Source organism: Podarcis erhardii, assembly GCF_964252035.2.
Source record: "Podarcis erhardii genome assembly, chromosome: 2".
Lineage (NCBI taxonomy): Eukaryota > Metazoa > Chordata > Lepidosauria > Squamata > Lacertidae > Podarcis > Podarcis erhardii.
The window spans coordinates 108,838,190-108,855,184 of NC_138498.1; the positions used below are offsets into that span (position 1 = coordinate 108,838,190).

General features: G+C 49.6%; 2 protein-coding genes and 1 long non-coding RNA gene across 4 annotated transcripts; 1 reads left to right on the forward strand and 2 right to left on the reverse strand.

Moving 5' to 3' along the window:
* Positions 1-743: 743 nt before the first annotated feature.
* On the reverse strand, positions 744-4,438 carry LOC309337520. Its single transcript, XR_014154385.1, has 2 exons — positions 2,362-4,438; positions 744-1,738 (listed from the first exon to the last, which is right to left on the reverse strand). It is a non-coding gene; the product is annotated as an uncharacterized lncRNA (long non-coding RNA).
* Positions 4,439-5,518: 1,080 nt separating this feature from the next.
* On the forward strand, positions 5,519-11,081 carry LOC309337022 (zinc finger protein 783-like). 2 transcript variants are annotated; one of them, XM_081853650.1, is made up of 4 exons: positions 5,521-5,709; positions 6,573-6,693; positions 8,268-8,372; positions 9,394-11,081. In XM_081853650.1, the coding sequence occupies exons 1-4, from the start codon at positions 5,653-5,655 to the stop codon at positions 10,341-10,343; spliced, it is 1,233 nt and encodes a 410-aa protein (XP_081709776.1). In that variant the 5' UTR covers positions 5,521-5,652; the 3' UTR covers positions 10,344-11,081. The 2 variants fall into 2 exon arrangements, with proteins under 2 accessions (XP_081709777.1, XP_081709776.1); XM_081853651.1 differs by lacking the exon at positions 8,268-8,372 and having other exon boundaries at positions 5,519-5,709.
* Positions 11,082-12,538: 1,457 nt separating this feature from the next.
* On the reverse strand, positions 12,539-16,991 carry LOC309337048 (uncharacterized protein). The gene is made up of 2 exons (XM_081853707.1): positions 15,984-16,991; positions 12,539-14,294 (listed from the first exon to the last, which is right to left on the reverse strand). The coding sequence occupies exons 1-2, from the start codon at positions 16,627-16,629 to the stop codon at positions 13,783-13,785; spliced, it is 1,158 nt and encodes a 385-aa protein (XP_081709833.1). The 5' UTR covers positions 16,630-16,991; the 3' UTR covers positions 12,539-13,782.
* Between the last annotated feature and the right edge of the window lie 4 nt (positions 16,992-16,995).

A 16,995-nucleotide genomic window follows, 5' to 3' on the forward strand; every position in this document is an offset into this window, starting at 1 on the left:
ATCCACACGGGGGAGAAACCCTACAAATGCCCCGACTGCGAGAAGAGCTTCAATCAGCGCTCGCACCTGACCTCCCACCGCGGCACCCACACCGGAGAGAAGCCCTTCAAGTGCTTTGCCTGTGGGAAGAGCTTCAGCTACAACTCGGGCCTGGTGATCCACCAGCGCATCCACACGGGGGAGAAGCCGTACCAGTGCCCCGGGTGCGAGAAGAGCTTCAGCCAGAAATCCCACCTGCTGTCGCACCAGAGGACCCACGTGGGGGAAAAGTCCTTCAAGTGCCTGGACTGCGGGAAGAGCTTCAGCTACAACTCGGGCCTGGTCATCCACCAGCGCATCCACACCGGGGAGAAGCCCTACAAATGCTCGGACTGCGGGAAGAGCTTCAACCAGCGCTCGCACCTCGTGTCGCACCGAGGCGTCCACACGGGGCGCAAGCCCTACTCGTGCCGGGATTGCGGGAAGAGCTTCAGCTTCAACTCGGGCCTCGTCATACACCAGCGGCTGCACACGGGGGAGAAGCCTTATGAGTGCTCCGACTGCGGGAAGAGTTTCAATCAGAAATCGCACCTTATTTCACACCAGAGAGTCCACGCTGGGCGAAAGCTCTGACTGATACCATATGTTTCCGTGTATAACACTCCCCCATGTATAAGACGCCCCCTGTTTTGGGGGGGACTACATTTTAAGAAAATGGGGGGGGGGAGAGATGGCCCAGAGTTGTTGTTGAGCTTTTTTTGGGGGGGGGGGAATGCAGAAAATCACTCGCCCGACTCAAAAATGCTGAGAATTGCACATGTCGCCAAAGCTAACAAGTGTCTGTCCGCCCGCCACCAGCAGCCAGCAATCGCCCGCCCAATTGTCGCAGCAGAAGCCAATCCGAAACACCCCTTGCCGCAGCCAGCAATCGCCCGCCCAATTGTCGCAGCAGAAGCCAATTCGAAACGCCCCTTGCCGCTGCCACCAATCACCCACCCAACTGACGCAGCAACAGCCAATCCGAAGCAGCCCTTGCCGCAGCCACCAATCACCCACCCAACTGACGCAGCAACAGCCAATCCGAAGCAGCCGTTGCTGCAGCCACCAATCACCCACCCAATCACCGGTGACAAGCTGCTGCTCGCAGCTGAGACAAATCACCCGTCCCCCCTCTGCACTATCCGTGTATAAGACAAACTCCAATTTTTAACAAGCTTTTTGAGTAAAAGCTCTTGTCTTATACACGGAAAAGTACAGTATGCCTGCTATTTAGCTGTGGTTCCTGCACAGGGGTTGGACTAGAAAGCGTTTCCAGCTCTGCAATTCTGTTGACAGGACTATAATTTCACCTCAGGAAAGGATCTAGAACAGGGTTTCCCAAACTTGTGTCTCTAGCCGTTTTTGGACTACAGTTCCCATCGTCCCTGACTCCTGGTCCTGCTAGCTGGGGATGATGGGAGTTGTAGTCCAAAAACAGCTGGAGACCCGCGTTTGGGAAACCCTGATCTAGAACACTGGTCTCTAAGCGGTAGCTTGCAGATAATGATGCATCGCCAGTATCCCTCAAAGTGTGTGCCGTGTGGCAGTGGCATGGTCTTATTAAAATTTTGAAGGCAAATTTATACAGGTGTGTCTAAACTGCACATTTGATGAGAGCTGCCTTTCTTTTTGCTACAGATCATCAGCAGTGCACTGAGAAGGAGGACTGAAGGGAGAGAGAGAGAAATCTAGGCATTCAACAAGAAGATAAAACAAATTCCTTCCAGTAGCACCTTAAAGACCAACTAAGTCAGTTCTTGGTATGAGCTTTCGTGTGCATGCACACTTCTTCAGATACACTGAAACAGAAGTTTCCAGACCCTTCTATATAGTGAGAAGGTGGGGAGGGGTATTACTCAGAAGGGTGGTGGGAATGGGTGATTGGCAGATAGCTGTGATGAGCCTGTTGACGACTCTTAACGACTGCAATAGGTCTTACAGGAAAAAGCAAGGGGTGAAAAGGTGAAAAATGGCTTTGTCATGTATAATGAGATAAGAATCCAAGGTCTTTGTTCAGACCAGGTTTTTCCATGGTTTTGAGTTTGGTGATAAGTTGTAATTCAGCAGCTTCTCTTTCCAGTCTATTTCTGAAATTCCTTTGTAGTAAAACAGCTACTTTGAGATCTTGTATAGAATGTCCTGGGAGATTGAAATGTTCTCCTACTGGTTTCTCTGTCTTGTGATTCCTGATGTACGATTTATGTCCGTGCTACTGGAAGGAATTTGTTCCTGATGTCCGATTTATGTCCGTGCTACTGGAAGGAATTTGTTTTGTTTTGACTATGGCAGACCAACACGGCTACCTATCTGTAACTGAAACAAGAAGATAGTTACTGCTGAAACCCAGTATTAAAAATCCAACATTAATCTCTCTCTCCCCCCCCCCTTTTTCTGAGGTGAAAAAACCCTTAGACTTAAAGCTAAAGGATTTATTGATCAGCTGCTATAGGAAAGTATTTTAAACCACCTGTTAAACATTTTATATTGGCCTGTCAGGGTATGCTTCTTAGTTGGTGTGGAATCTCTAGCCTGTTTCAGAAAGTTGCATCAGTGTAGGGAGGAGAGTGAATCTTACTTGCTGGATCTGTTTGCCGTGCCTGAAAAAGGGATCCTACCTGTGTACAGCTGTGTGTGAGTAGATCACCTTTTCAGATGTTACACTGAATTCAGGGCAGATGAGCCAGTAAAGTGTGCAATGCACAAGGCACATTCCCTCTCTCTTTTTACTTGTTCAGCCTGCAAGTGGAGGCAACTTTGGGAAGAGGGCTTCTTAAGTGAAAAAAATATAGTCAGAGGTGATCTTGGATCCTCTAGATTAGATTACTGCAACGTACTCGGCATGGGGCTGCCTTATGGGGCTGGCCGCAGCAGCCAAGCTTGTGACTTGGGGCCCTGTTTCTTTAGAGCAGCCTTTCTCAACCTGTGGGTCCCCAGATGTTGTTGAACTACCTCCCATCACCCCTAGCTAGCAAGGCCAGAGCTCAGGGATGATGGGAGTTGTAGTCCAACAACATCTGGGGACCCACAGGTTGAGAACCGCTGCTCTAGAGCATATAACTACGGTGGACGGTCGGGTTGCAAACGTGATCTATGTGGGATACATGTTCGCAACCTGCAGCATTCGCAACCCGCGTCTGAGCACGCGCGGGTTGCGATTTGGCGCTTCTGTGCATCCACGACTGCCGAAACCTGGAAGTAACCCAGTCCGGTACTTCCGGGTTTCGGCAGTCCGCAACCTGAAGCGGACGCAACATGTAATATGACTGTACATTGTTCAGTTACCGGTTTGTTTGTGAGCAAAACTCAAAAGTGTTGGTTACTCTACAAATGCCATTAAAAATTGTTTGGGACCAGAAAATCTGAAGGGCCATCTGCCACCTGAGCCCACCCACCCACTGCAGTTGCCCTCAGATGCTCTGTCTCTTGTCCCAACTCTGACTGGCTGGCACACGAAGCAAGGACTTTTTGGTTCTGGCACCTAGTTTGTGGAACTCCTCACCAAAAAGGCCCTGTTGGTCCCCCTCCTTCTTAGTCTCTTGACATTTTTACAAAAGGAAAAATTTTGTTCCACTGTGCCTTTTAATACAAGGCTTTTGTTTTTGTATAGGTGTTTTGTTTGGTTTTTAATTTGCAGATTGTCGTTTGTGTTAACTGAGGCTGTGAACTGCCCCGATGCCCATGTTGAAGATCCGAAAGCTGGGGGAAGTAACTATTTTAATAAATAAAACTGTATTTATCAATATTTTGTTATAAGAGACTGTTACGACTTAACTGGGGGGAAACCCAACATCTATATACAGCATGTTGCTGTATATACATTTACTAGTGCATATTACAGTACTGTAGTCTCTCAAGTTGGTTCGTTATAATATATAAACTCTATTCAGAAGTTTCCCTTGCACTTTGGGCAAACTTGGGAGGTGGGAGCAGGGCTGTGCTGATGAGCGCCACCTGTGGGGCCCACATGCAAAGTGCAAAGAAGTGCAAGCAGGCAGCCTTTGCCTGCATGAACAAAGGGGGCTACACTATCAGGAATCCTAGTTGTGCAGGATTCCTGATTGCATGGAAGCCTGTGTGTATGTTTGTGAAGGCTGCCTCCCTGCACGTTTGCACTGTCCCTCCAGATGCCAGCAACTTACCAACTTATTAACGGAGGCCAGGGCTGGCTGATGGTTCCCCTCTCTCTTTCTTGCGTTTGTCCAACTTCTGAATAGGGCTATGAACGGTTACATTTCTGTATCTGAAGTATAGACACTGCCTGTAATCACCCCACCTGCTTGTAATAAATGGAGTGTGTGCAATGACCAATCGCCTTATTTTGTATTCTATTTTCACAATAGATATTAGTTGCATCCTCAGATTTTTTTTACTCCCCCTGCCCCCCACAACTTCTGCCTCCAGGCAAAACTTCATGAAGGCAGCATCAAAGATCCAACAGCACAAACAGAATTTTGGAGATTGCTTCCCGTTGCGTCATACGTTAGACTTTTCCAGCAGAGCAGATCATAAAAAGACCCTTGTTGATACAGGACAAAGGCCTGTCTGGTCTACATACACAGAGTTGTTATTTTGTTGTTGAAAGTTAAGAGCGTTGCCACTTGCGATATATTGCAGTTTCTACAGCCTACATATAGCAGGGGTATTTAAAAAGAGTCTCATAGTGATCCCATAGCTAAAAGTGGATGCCAGTAAATGTATCCTCTTTTTAGCTCTTCAAAATATGGTAACCCTATATGCCAGAGCCTTCTTGTTTGTTTGAAATTTATTTGGTTTTTCCAATTAAAATTTTACAGTCACATGTCCAACTTGCAACATAAAAACAAGATTCCAATGAATCTCTCTGACTTCCTCCCCTTACCTCCTGCACCTTTTATGATAATCCAAACTCTTTTAGCTCTCCATTGTGTCAAAAATTCACCATTAAACTGGGAGTGATATTCCAATTCTACTAAAGACTTCAACTGTTAACAATGGTTTTTAAGATAAGTTATAAATTCTCCCCATTCCTTATTAAAAGTTTGGTCTTCCTGATCTCTGATTCTTTTGGCCATTTCGGCATAATTCATCGACTTGATCTTCCATTCTTCTCTGGTAGGGACTTCATTCCATCTCTGGGCGAATAACATCTGCGCCATAGCTGTCAACCTTCCCCTTTTTTTGCGAGAAATTCCCTTATTCCAGCGCCGTTTCCCACTGCTTCCCGCCGCTATCCCGGATTGTTAGATATCCCGTAGATTGTCCCCGGGACAGGTGAGGCTGCTGATCCCTGATTTTCGAGGCTGCCAATCCCTTATTTTTAAATCTGAAAGTTGACAGATATTATCTGCCCAGCCGTGGTCGCATGTATAAATAGTCTTATCTGCTCCCTTTGGGATTTCGGCACCTAGAATTCCTGAGCCTTCTTGTTACTTAGAAAGGAAAATGTCTCGGAGCTTTCCTGGTGGCGCCACCAGAGGGAGCTCAGGAACAGGGGAAAGGAGCGGCGGGAAGCGGCACTGAGCTTCCGGGGTCAAGCGCGGCTGCGCGAGGCGGTGTTTCCCCGGGTGCCTCCCCAGCCTGGGATGACGCTGCCTTGGTTCTTGTTCGTCTTGCGCATGCTCAGAGGAGCAAGCGGCTCCCGCTGGACCCAGAAGGATGGAGATGGCGTCCTTAACTCCCGGAGGAATGGGAGCAACTGCAGCCGGCTTGAAAGTGAGCCAACTCCCCCAAAGAGTTCAGGAAAGTCCGTCCCCCACGTGGTTGTTCAGCGGAGCATGTGCGGATGCGGATATATGAGCCATACAAACAGGCGGCAGGCAGAAAACCAACAGGCGAAGCTTCCCCACCACCTCTTCTTCCTCCTTTCTTCCCTCTCTTTCCCACTCGTTCCTCCAGCTTATTTTTTCGAAGTGGGCGTTGACCCACTTTCCCTTAAAAAACGCCTTCTGCGGCTTTCCACAGCTGCACAACGCTTATGGAAACTTGGTGGCCTTCTGCTCTATTTCCATGCAGGAAAGCTGCTGCACCTGCTGAATGCCTGTCTGCCAAGCAGCTGTTAATGGCACAGGAGTGAGTGGGCGGTCGGGCATGGATTAGATCATTCGGAGCATTGTTGGAAGAGGAACTGTGTTCTCCCTTTTTTTGTGTACATATGTTAAATTTTACAATTTAAAGTACTCATATTTACATCCTTAAGATATCAATGACTTCCCTTCTTCTCTTTCCATGGTTCATTTTACATATCATAAATCCCTGCATGTTTTACAGAAACTATACCATTCAGTATTCCATTATGACATCCATCATAATTTATTTACACTGTTGAATTTAAATTCAACAGGGGGTTGTGTTCTAACATTCTGGTTGCATTCAAGCCAAGGGCCCATCTTGCCCAGCATCTGGTTCTCACAGTGGCCTTTTGGGAAACTCTCAAGCAGGTTCTTGGTGCAACAGTCATAGAATTGTAGAGTTGGAAGGGATGAGGCCCTTAGGGACTGTCCCCGTCACAGCCTCTGGCAGAGAGCCGGTGGAGCCACCCGGAACTCCATTTGAGAGTTGCTTTCTTTTCGCCGCAGGTGATGTTTGAGGATGTGGCTGTATATTTCTCCCTGGCCGAGTGGGCGGAGCTAGCCAAATGGCAGAAGGACCTCTACCGGGCTGTGATGGTGGACAACTATGAAGCGGTCACCTCTCTGGGTAAGGATCTCCTTTGCTTGGGTGGGTGTGTGTGTGTGTGTCCTGTGGTGTTCCAGAGAGTCTGGAAGCAGCAGAGAAATAATGCTGGTGCCAAGGTTTGCAGAGGGGAGAGCACCTCTTTGTTGAACTGACCTTGGAGGCAAACGTAAGGTTTTGCAATCTGCAAATTGTAGTACAGGCACCAGTCTGAAACGTTTTGTTTGAACCAGCATTTCCTCAACTTGGTGCCTACATAAGAGCATCAGAAAAGCTTGTGCCGCCAGTTAAGGCCAAAGAGGCCACCATCCTGTTGTCACCAGATGCCCCGATGGGACGCCTGCAAGCAGTGCAACAGCAGCAACTCTCCCCATTTGCAATTTTATTTATTTGCATTTATTTCCTTTCTTTTTCTCCAAGGAGCTCAAGGTGGCCCTGTGGTTCTCCACCCCCACCCCCTTTAATCCCCACAACACCACTGCGAGGCAGGCTAGGCTGAGAGGCAGCCGCTGCCTCTAGGTCACGCAGTGAGCCCCCTGGCCGAGTGGGAACCCAAACCTCAGTCTCCCAGGTCCTAGTCCAGCACTCTAACCACTCGTGCACCACACTGGTTCTCAATTCCCTGCAACCCATATTCAAAAGCACTGCTGCTTCCAAGCGTGGAGGAGGAACATAGCCATCGTAGCCAAGAGCTGTAAGCACTCCAATCTGTGGGCAACCCAATTCATGCACCTTGCGAGCCCTTCTTGAATCCCAGGAAAATGCAGCTGGTGTGTTTGTGGTTTGCTGTTGTTGCTCCCTTAACCCAGCCACGAAAGGGAAACGAAAACATGCATCTCTGGCTATCGGCTTCCTGGCTGGATGTGTGAGTGAGCAGTAGTGCCTACCCTCTACCCTACAGCAGCACGCCCCCCAGAATAGTTGCCACCCTACTGAATCAGCCTAGCCTGCATGCTTGGCATAGTCTTGAGTTCTTACAAACGTGTAACGGGTATTACTACTTCTTGTTTATTTATTTTATGAATCTCTTTCCACGTGCATCTCAAGGCAGCTTACAAATAAGTCATAGAAACCAGCTAGAAATTGTTTTCAAAATTATACAACCCCCTCCTTAAAGTAGAGACTTTGTGTCACTAGAGCTGGAAAAGCAGAGGGTGGGAGTCTTCAGATGTTTCAGGAAAGTGCAGCTAGGAGGTGCCTTGTCAACATCTCAAGGGGGATGCTGTTCCATAGACCAGGGGCAGCCACGGCAAAGGCCCTGCTCTGAGGTTTTTGTGGCACGTGTTTCTGTAGCGGCTTGGAAGAGACACTCTTCTGCTGGGTGTTATAAGGGATAGGAACAATTTTCTGCCATCGTGCTTGGATGACGTATTTGTAAGGGAGGTGCGGTATCCTAGTGTGGTACAGTGGCTAGAGTGTTGGTCTGAGATTCCCCACTCAGTCACGAAGCCCCCTGGGTGACCTTAGGTCAGCCAATGCCCCCACTGCAGGGCCACTGTGAGGATGGAATGGGGAGGAGGGGACCCTGGCACGCCACCCTCAGCTGGTACATAAATGTAAGAAACGAGTAAAGTTGCTGTCCTCTGCTCCCTCAACAGGGCACCTGTCCATCAAACCGGAGCTCATCTGCAAAATAGAGCGCAAAGAGGAGCCGTGGATGGAGGAATCCCTGGAGCCCCTCAAATGGAAGAGACCTTGGTTGGGTGAGTTGATTTAAGGGGTGGTGGTTTTTGCCTTCCTCAGCCCTTTAAGGGTTCCCCGTTAACTGGTTCTTACCAGTGTTGTGATCAGGCCACACTCTTGTGTATGTGATGCTGGCCTCGCCGGTAATGGATAACAGACATTCCACCTCTCTTGCTCTGACTGGCAACATCTTAGGACATGGACTAGGACTTGGGGGGGACCCAGGTTCAGATCCCCCCCTCCCCATTCACTGATGAAATTAACTGGGCAGATTTGAGGCAATTGAGTTCTCTCACCCCTGCCGACCTTGCAGGGTGGTTGTTGTGAAGGTAACATGGGAGGACGGGCCACATACGTAATCATAGAAACTAAGTAGTTTTATGCAGTAGGGTAATTCCAATCCATCCTTTAGGCCAGTAGTTCTCAAAGGCAGGAGAGGATGGCAAATGTGGTGGGAAGAGTCAAGGACAATCAAATAAACATTTACACATTTCAGTCTAGTCTAGTCCCAGAATATTTTTTTGTTGTTTGTAGAATATGGATCTCTTTTCAAAATGAGAGCCAAGAGCATCAAGTGATACTGCAAGCTCACACTTCTCCTTGAGTTTGTATACATACTTAAGGTATACCTGTACCTTATAGGCTCGTTTATAATCCTATTTTGGCAATGATTTGTGTTTTTATGTAGCTGCATTGTTTTATACTTTCTGGACACCCCATGATCATGTTGTTGAGTTGTGTTCTATGCTATAAATAAAGCACTGCTAGGAGCTTTTTCTTTTTGTTTGCCACTGCATCTCTTATCAATAATTTATAAAATTCAGTGTGGTGCGAGCAAATGTTCATTTCCAAAAGCAGTGGTTCTCAAGAAAGTTTTGAGAACCACTGCTTTAGCTGTCATGACTAATGGGTCATTGGCAGGCCACCCTCTGTGAATTTACCTTTTAAAAAAGCTAGTGGCTTTTTTTCTGTAGGGCTACAGGTTCCCCAGCCCTGGGTTAGAGCAGTATCTTCTCTAAAGCTTTTAATTTTCCCCTGCAGTCCTCAGGCTGAGTAACAACATGAAGCAGAATTCTCATCAGGAAGTTTCCAGGATGACGACACTGCAGAATCCTGAGCCGGGAGAGACTTTGAAGAGCTGCTTGCCTCGTAGATCGGTGAGACGAATAAATGTGGAGAGATTCACAGAGTGCTGCCAAGGTTTTAAGACTCGGAAAGGACCCAGAGTCCATCAGGACCAAGGTGGAAGTAGGAACGCACACGCCGTCTGCGGGCAGAAAAGCCGGAAGCATCTGAGACCCAAGGCAGACGAGAGCCAGAGTCTTTGGAAGTGCCCCGATTGCGGGAAAGGGCTCTCCAATCAAAACGCCTTCAAAAGGCACCAGAAATTCCACACGGGTGAGAAGCCCTACCAATGTCTAGAGTGTGGGAAAAGCTTCATGGAGAGCAGCCACCTCACTCAGCACCAGAGGATCCACACGGGGGAGAAACCCTACACATGTTTGGACTGCGGGAAAAGGTTCACTCAGATCTCGCACTTCATTCACCACCGGAGGAGCCACACAGGAGAGAAGCCCTACGGCTGCCCCGAGTGCGGGAAAAGCTTCAACTTCAAGTCGGCTCTGATTCGCCACCACCGGATTCACACGGGAGAGAAGCCGTACGAGTGCCCAGCGTGCAGGAAAAGATTCAACGTCAGCTCCCACCTGGCTCGGCACCAGAGGAAGCACCTCAAAGAGGCAGCACTCGAAGCCGTGGAAGGCTTAAGAGGAAACCCAGTCTTTCTCAGGCGCTGCGGAGCACCACGGCCGTACGACTGCATGAACTGCGAGAAAGGTTTTTTCCGGAGCGGAGACCTCGTGAGACACCAGAGGATCCACACAGGAGAGAGACCCTATCTGTGTAGCAAATGCGGGAAGAGCTTCAGCTACAAATCCAGCCGCCTGAGGCACGAGGCAGGACACATACGAGGAGTTGCCCTGAAGTGCTAGATTTTCTTAAGTCGAGAGGAGCTCTTCTCCAGCTTTGGTGATGGGAATCCCAGAGACTTTCCTGCATACAAGCAAAGCAGCAAAGGAATTCTGCAATTTCAACATTCTGCAATCAGAATAAATTCTGCAACCAAAAAAATGTACAGTCTTTTTCCGAAGTGCACTTAATTTTCACACCTTGTTCTTTCTGCACATGTTGGTTACTGAGAATTTTTGTAGAGAATTTGCCTCCTTGTTTTGTAGAGAATATCAAACTCCTTGTTTTGTTTTGCATTCTTTTGGTATGTTACAAATTCAGCTTGGGGGATGTACACAGGGTTGGAAAGGAAATTGTGATTCTCGTAACAGATATGAAGAACCCTGCCCTGCCTCCACCCGACCCCAGCTGCAAAAATAAAAGGAGGTGCAGTTAAGACTGCCTGCTGTTGACTTGGAAATGGCACACATTTCTTGGAAGGTCACAAAGTGCTATTGAAGTGGCCCTTCAACCAGGCAATACAGGCAGAGGGCCTTCTCAGTAGTGGTGCCTGCCCTGTGAAACGCCCTCCCATCAGATGTCAAGGAAATAAACAACTATCTTGACTTTTAGAAGACATCTGAAGGCAGCCCTGTTTAGGGAAGTTTTTAATGTCTGATGTTTTACCATGTTTTTAATACTCTGTTGGGAGCCACCCAGAGTGGCTGGGGAAACCCAGCCAGATGGGCATGGTATAAATAAATTATTATTATTATTATTATTATACAGTCCCCCAGCAGTTCTCCCTCCCCTTCTGTATGTTATAACAACACCTTGAACTTTGTAGCGATCCACTTGTGAACCCAGCTAGAAACTTGGGGTGTAGAAAGTTCAGCTAAAGCAGGATCCTGAAGCAGAGATTTTCAGATTCTCTCCCTCTCTTTAATGTGAGAGGGATTCCTGCCCAACTCTGCTCAGGAGTCAAGACAACAGAGATGGTCAGTTCAGTTGGCCTTGTTTGTCCTTACCCCAAGCTTGGGGCGCAGTCCAAAACAACTAGAAGGCACCAGATTGGGAAAATTTGCAGTAATTGGTAAGCGAACTGCGTAAGCCTGCAAGAGACGATGTGGGGAAATAAAAATCCTCTCCTATCGGAGCTCAGATTTGTAAATAAAATCTGAAACACAGCAGACACAGACAACCACTAGGACTAAGTGTGCAAGGTTGGCTACAGGGGAGGAAGCAAGATCCTTGCCTCTCTTAACTGTTGCCTTTTTGAAGCGCACTACGGGGACGCGGATGGCGCTGTGGGTTAAACCACAGAGCCTAGGACTTGCCAATCAGAAGGTCGGCGGTTCGAATCCCGGCGACAGGGTGGGCTCCCTTTGCTTGGTCCCAGCTCCTGCCAACCTAGCAGTTCGAAAGCACGTCAAAGTGCAAGTAGATAAATAGGTACCACTCCGGTGGGAAGGTAAACGGCATTTCCGTGCGCTGCTCTGGTTTGCCAGAAGCGGCTTAGTCATGCTGGCCACATGACCTGGAAGCTGTGCGCCGGCTCCCTTGGCCAGTAAAGCGAGATGAGTGCCGAAACCCCAGAGTCAGCCATGACTGGACCTAAGGGTCAGGGGTCCCTTTACCTTTACCTTACGTAAGCGCTTAGGGAGGAGCAGACCAACAGCAAAATTGCAGAACATAACCTTGTCATTGCAGCAGCGTGATGGGGGCATTACAGGTAGGTACACCTGCCCCTGTGCTTTGGAATGAGAAGGAATGTGCTTTTCTCTGCCTTGTTCCACCCCGTAACTGCTTTCAGGTGTACTCGGATGGGAACCACAGTGAGAAACTTAACTTCCATGAATCCTGCCTCTGCACCTTAGGTGGTTGCTGGGGCTGATGAGATTTGGGAGTCCTACAACTTCTGGGCGGCCACAGGAAAGCTACCCCTGCTCTGGCAGCTTCAGGGTGCAATGGCACAACTCTGCTATCAGACCACCCCATTTCTCACAGCTGTACAGTATCACACCAACCCACACATTCAAACATCATTAGTCTGAGGAAAGCCACAGTTCACATGTGGGGGGGGGGGAGAGAGATAGCCCCTGCCCCTATAAAAGGAATACTGCAACAGTGTCTTCTGCCTCTGGGAAGCAGACAATCAAGGCTGGAAGGCAAGACTTTTCCCCTCTTGGTCCATCCCCATTACTTGGTAAAGGAACGAGCGACAAATAACACAGACACATAAAGGGCCAGCTTGGGGATACCTGAATGCATTTTGCCTTCCAGTGATTTGCTCTTGCTACAGAACCAAGAGAGATCCCCGTAGATACCACAAGGCCCCAGGCCTTTAACTCGGCTGTAGGAAAAGTGAAGATTCAGAGCAACAAGTTAACACTTTTTCTAGGCTTTTAAAAAAACAGAAACAAAACCCACACCGAATTACATTATTTCTTTTAACTTGTGGACAGATGCGAGTAGTGGAAGGGAGGCAAAATCTGGCTGAGCTTGTTGCTGCCACGCTAGAGGAAACATCCCACAGTTTCAGAGAGCTATTCAAAAAGTTGGTGCTGACCTTTAAAGGAGCATCTCCAGCCCCATCGCTTAGCCCGGAAACTGAGGTCCAGCTCAGAGCGCCTTCTGGCGGTTCCCTCATTGCAAGAAGCGAGGTTACAGGGAACCAGGCAGAGGGCCTTCTTGGTAGTGGCGCCCGCCCTGTGGAACGCGCTCCCATCAGATGTCAAGGAAATAAACCACTATCTGACTTTTAGAAGACATCTGAAGGCAGCCCTGTTTAGGGAAGTTTTTAATGTTTGATGTTTTACCGTGTTTTTAATATTCTGTTGCGAGCAGTCTAGAGTGGCTGGGAAAACCCAGACAGACGGGCGGGGTATAAATAATAAATTATTAGAATAAACCAACTTGTTTTTAGTGTTTAGACCTTCCTGACGAAGCCATTGTCTCACCCCATGTGTGAGGAGGCCTGAGCTGGGTGCTCCAGCTCAGCTGTGTATGGTTTTAACCAGCCTCTTTTGTTTCAGACAAGAACGGAGTCTGAAACTAGTGTTTTTTTAATAGCAATTACTTAGGAACTTTTTGCCATTTTGTAACCAAGCAACAGTGCCTTTGCAACTTTTTTTAATTGCTGTATGGAAAAGCACATGAATCTGACCTCTGAAGAATTTTGTAAGTAAACCAGTTTATAACTTACTAAATGTATGGTGGATCTTTGTGCTGGGGAAGTGAGATACTTCGCAGAGGACTATTAAGAAGGGACATTTTGGAATTCATTTGAAAGGGCTTTTCTTTGCTGCGAGTTTTGAAATGTTAAATCTCTGCTGAGGCTCTCCCACCGGAGAGTACTTGCCCCAAAAGTGGGTCTTAGCTTCCAGGGTTCCAACAGTTTCCCCCTCCTTACTACCCCCTCCTTTCTGCCCAGCACGGTAACTATATATACTAATGCCCACCCCTCACAAAAGGGGGGGGTAATTATTTGCTACCCTCCAATTCCAAGAAGGTACCCCCTCCACTTTGCTGCGCCTGGCGAGGCTGCCACTGTATACTGCTTGTCGAACGCAGGACCTCCGCGACGGACACCACGGCGTCAACCATGGGGTGGAGGATATCCCTTGTGCGCCGAAGCTCTGCCTCAATCATGTTGAGCTCCTTAATCCTAATCTCCCTCTCCAGATGGCTGTCCCTGGCCCTTGCCTCTCTATCCAGCTGGGCCTCCCTTGCCCTGGCTTCGCGGTCTAGCTGGGCCTCGCGGGTCCGGGCCTCCCTGTCCAGAAGCATCTCCCTCAGCATCGCTTCACGGAACTCCCCGGCACTGATCTCGCCCCTCTCGTGAAGCGCCTCCATAGTCTCCCAGGTCCGCCGGTAGTCGGTCATGATCTCGTGCATCATTTCTTCGTGGGACCGCCTCTTCCTCTCCCGCATGGACGCCATCCTCTCGGCTGTCGTCAGGGGGCGCCCCAGGGAGTTGTCGCGCCTGCCTCTGCCTGAAGGGAGAGGGGAAGCAAATTGTAATCTCCGGTGAGCTCTGTCAACTGCAAAGTTGTTGTTTTTTTTACCAATGGCTCAGCCCCAGCTCGCACAGCTGTAAAGGAAAGAATAGCAGGTGGCCGAGACTCCAGATTCCCTCTTTCCCTTTGGGTTAATCAGGGGAGCAGGGATTTACAGAAGCCTGAAGCTTTGCAAAGGTAGAGCATGCTAGCACGAGGTGGGTGTAGGAGTTATAAGATGACTGGCAGGTGGTTTGGCCTGCAGGTTGGGGAGAAAAACTGGCCCGTTGGGCCAAAACACATCCCCCACCCCTGTGTTATTGAGGGCCTCACTAGAGCCAAAGAGACCCAGGTTCAAGTTCCCCTCAGTCACAAAGCTTGCTGGGTGGCCTCGGGCAAGTCACTGCCTCTCATCCTAAGCTGCATCCATCACAAGTCTGTTCTAAGGATGACATGGTGTGTAGGAGAGAGCCATGCACTGAACTCCTCGGAGGAAGAATGGGATAAACATTCAATAAAGAGCAAGTCTCTTGTGCTGATCTTTAACATTGGCAGGAGGAGGTCCCATTCCATTCCCTTGTTCCTGGATGCCAGGGCCCAGACTGACAATGTCCCACAGAGCAGCATGAATCACATATGCGCTTTTATATGGAATATGAAAATACGAAAATAATAAAACGAATAACCCTAGTTGTATGCTACCATGTGCCACTGGTGGGTGTGCATTATGGGGCAACACGAGAAAAGGCTGTCCTTGTAGTGGCACACCTGGTGCTGAAACACTTGCCATCACAGCGCCTACTGAAGAGACCTGTTTGCCCAGGCATTTTCGGAGATTCAGGGCTATGCTAGGGAGCCTGTTCTATGGTTTGCGCTTCCAATTTACAGCCGTTTCTAATGTGATCTTATGGAATCTGCATCTTGTACCCTGTCCTGGGATTCACTGAGGTGAAGGGAGGGTTGCAAATGCTCTCAATAAAATCATATCGAAGCCACAAAGGCAATTTTGTTTGGAAGGGTTTATAATGCCACCAAGTGCCATAATACATCTGCTGCCAATAATCAATGTCATTGGTAGCATAGCTGATATCATATCACCTGTGGAATCAAGCCCACTGAGCTTCTCCCTTTCTGATAGCCTTTCCCCACCCTCTCAGCCAGCCGAATCCGCCCCACAGACACTTTCCCTCCCGCCTCCATTTTCTGTCCTTCCTATACCCCTTGTTTCCTTTTTCCTGCCTGCCTGCCAGCTTATCCCACCATCCAATCAATTTGCCAGGGTGGAGCTGCCCTCATGAATGCCGATTGGCTGCAGGGATGAAAATCTAAGCAACCTCCTCCCAGGCTCCTTCAGAGCCTTCCAGGCCCCCTCCCTCTCACATTTGACCAAAATTGGCCAGACCTAGAGACACAGAACCATATGGCACTCCCGGCTAACTGGGACGGTTTGCATAGCACCCAACCTTACGCAGGCTCCACTTCCGAGACTAAATTTCACGTCAGTTCCTCTCTGGCAAGGCACATCTAATTCGGATCTCTAAACAGGGGGAATTCAGGTCATGCTACCCTACCCCACAAGAACCCAAAATTGTTCTTGTCGGTTCCCACAGCCGGTTGACACCTCGCCGGCCAAACAGCCAAGAGCACCCACAGAAAGGCCACTGCGGCAACCCAACATTTGCTCACCAGCCACAGAATGGTGCCCATCTTCACTGGGGCCAGCCACCGGTTGCCCGTATAAAGGCAGAGATTTGTCACTGGGGCACTCCTCCCCTATTTTGGTTTCAATCACATCCGGGTCGCCGGCCACCAGCTCTCGCGAGACCCCGAGGTTCGGTTCCGTTTCGGTGTCCGTGTCGGCGTCCATGCTCGAGAGCGTGTTTGGCGGCGTCATCTGGTTGCCCTCCTCTTCGGAGACCTGCGCCTCCATGTCTTCCGCCTCTTCCGTCTTCACCACCACCCGGGCAGATCCGTCCATGCTGGGCAGGCTCCGGTTCGCCACCCCGTCCATTTCTCCGCCAAACATCCGGTCCAGCTCTCGGAAGTAGCGGCAGGAAACCGGCTCGGCGCCGGCGCACACCTGTGCGTCCTTGGCTCTCCGGTAGCTGCGCTTCAGGTCCCGGGCCCGGTTCCGACACTGCGAGGCGTTGCGCTCGTGACCCCTGGCGATCATCTGGGCCGAGAGGTCCTCGTAGATGTCACTGTTGGGGGGCCGGTTTTCGATCCACCTGAGAATCAGCAGCTCGCCCCAGAGAGCGAGGAAGTTCCGCGTCTCCATCTCTGACCAAACCGGGGCGCGGGGCTGCAAGCGCTGGCGCGGGGTGTGTGGCATGCCTGCTTTGGCCAAGCCAGCCCAGGAATATCAGCACTGGACTCCAGGCAGCTCCAGGTGCCCCCACTACCTGAGAAGTGCCAAACTTCCCTCAGAAGACCCAGCAAGCCACAGCTGGAGGAAAAGAGCCCACAGCTTGCCTGGAACAGGAAGGCACCAGAAGAAAGCCAAGATGGAACCTTTTGCACCAGCGAGTGTTCACATGAACAGTTGTTAGTCAGTAGTAACGTCGTGGGCGGAGCTTTGGCCGGGACTTGCAAGGATCTCTTTCGGACACTTGGCATGGCCAATCCCGCCTCGAGGCGTCACGGCCCCCAACCCACCGAGTGGCTCCTTCCAGGGAGAGGTGGAAGCAGCTGCGCCAGC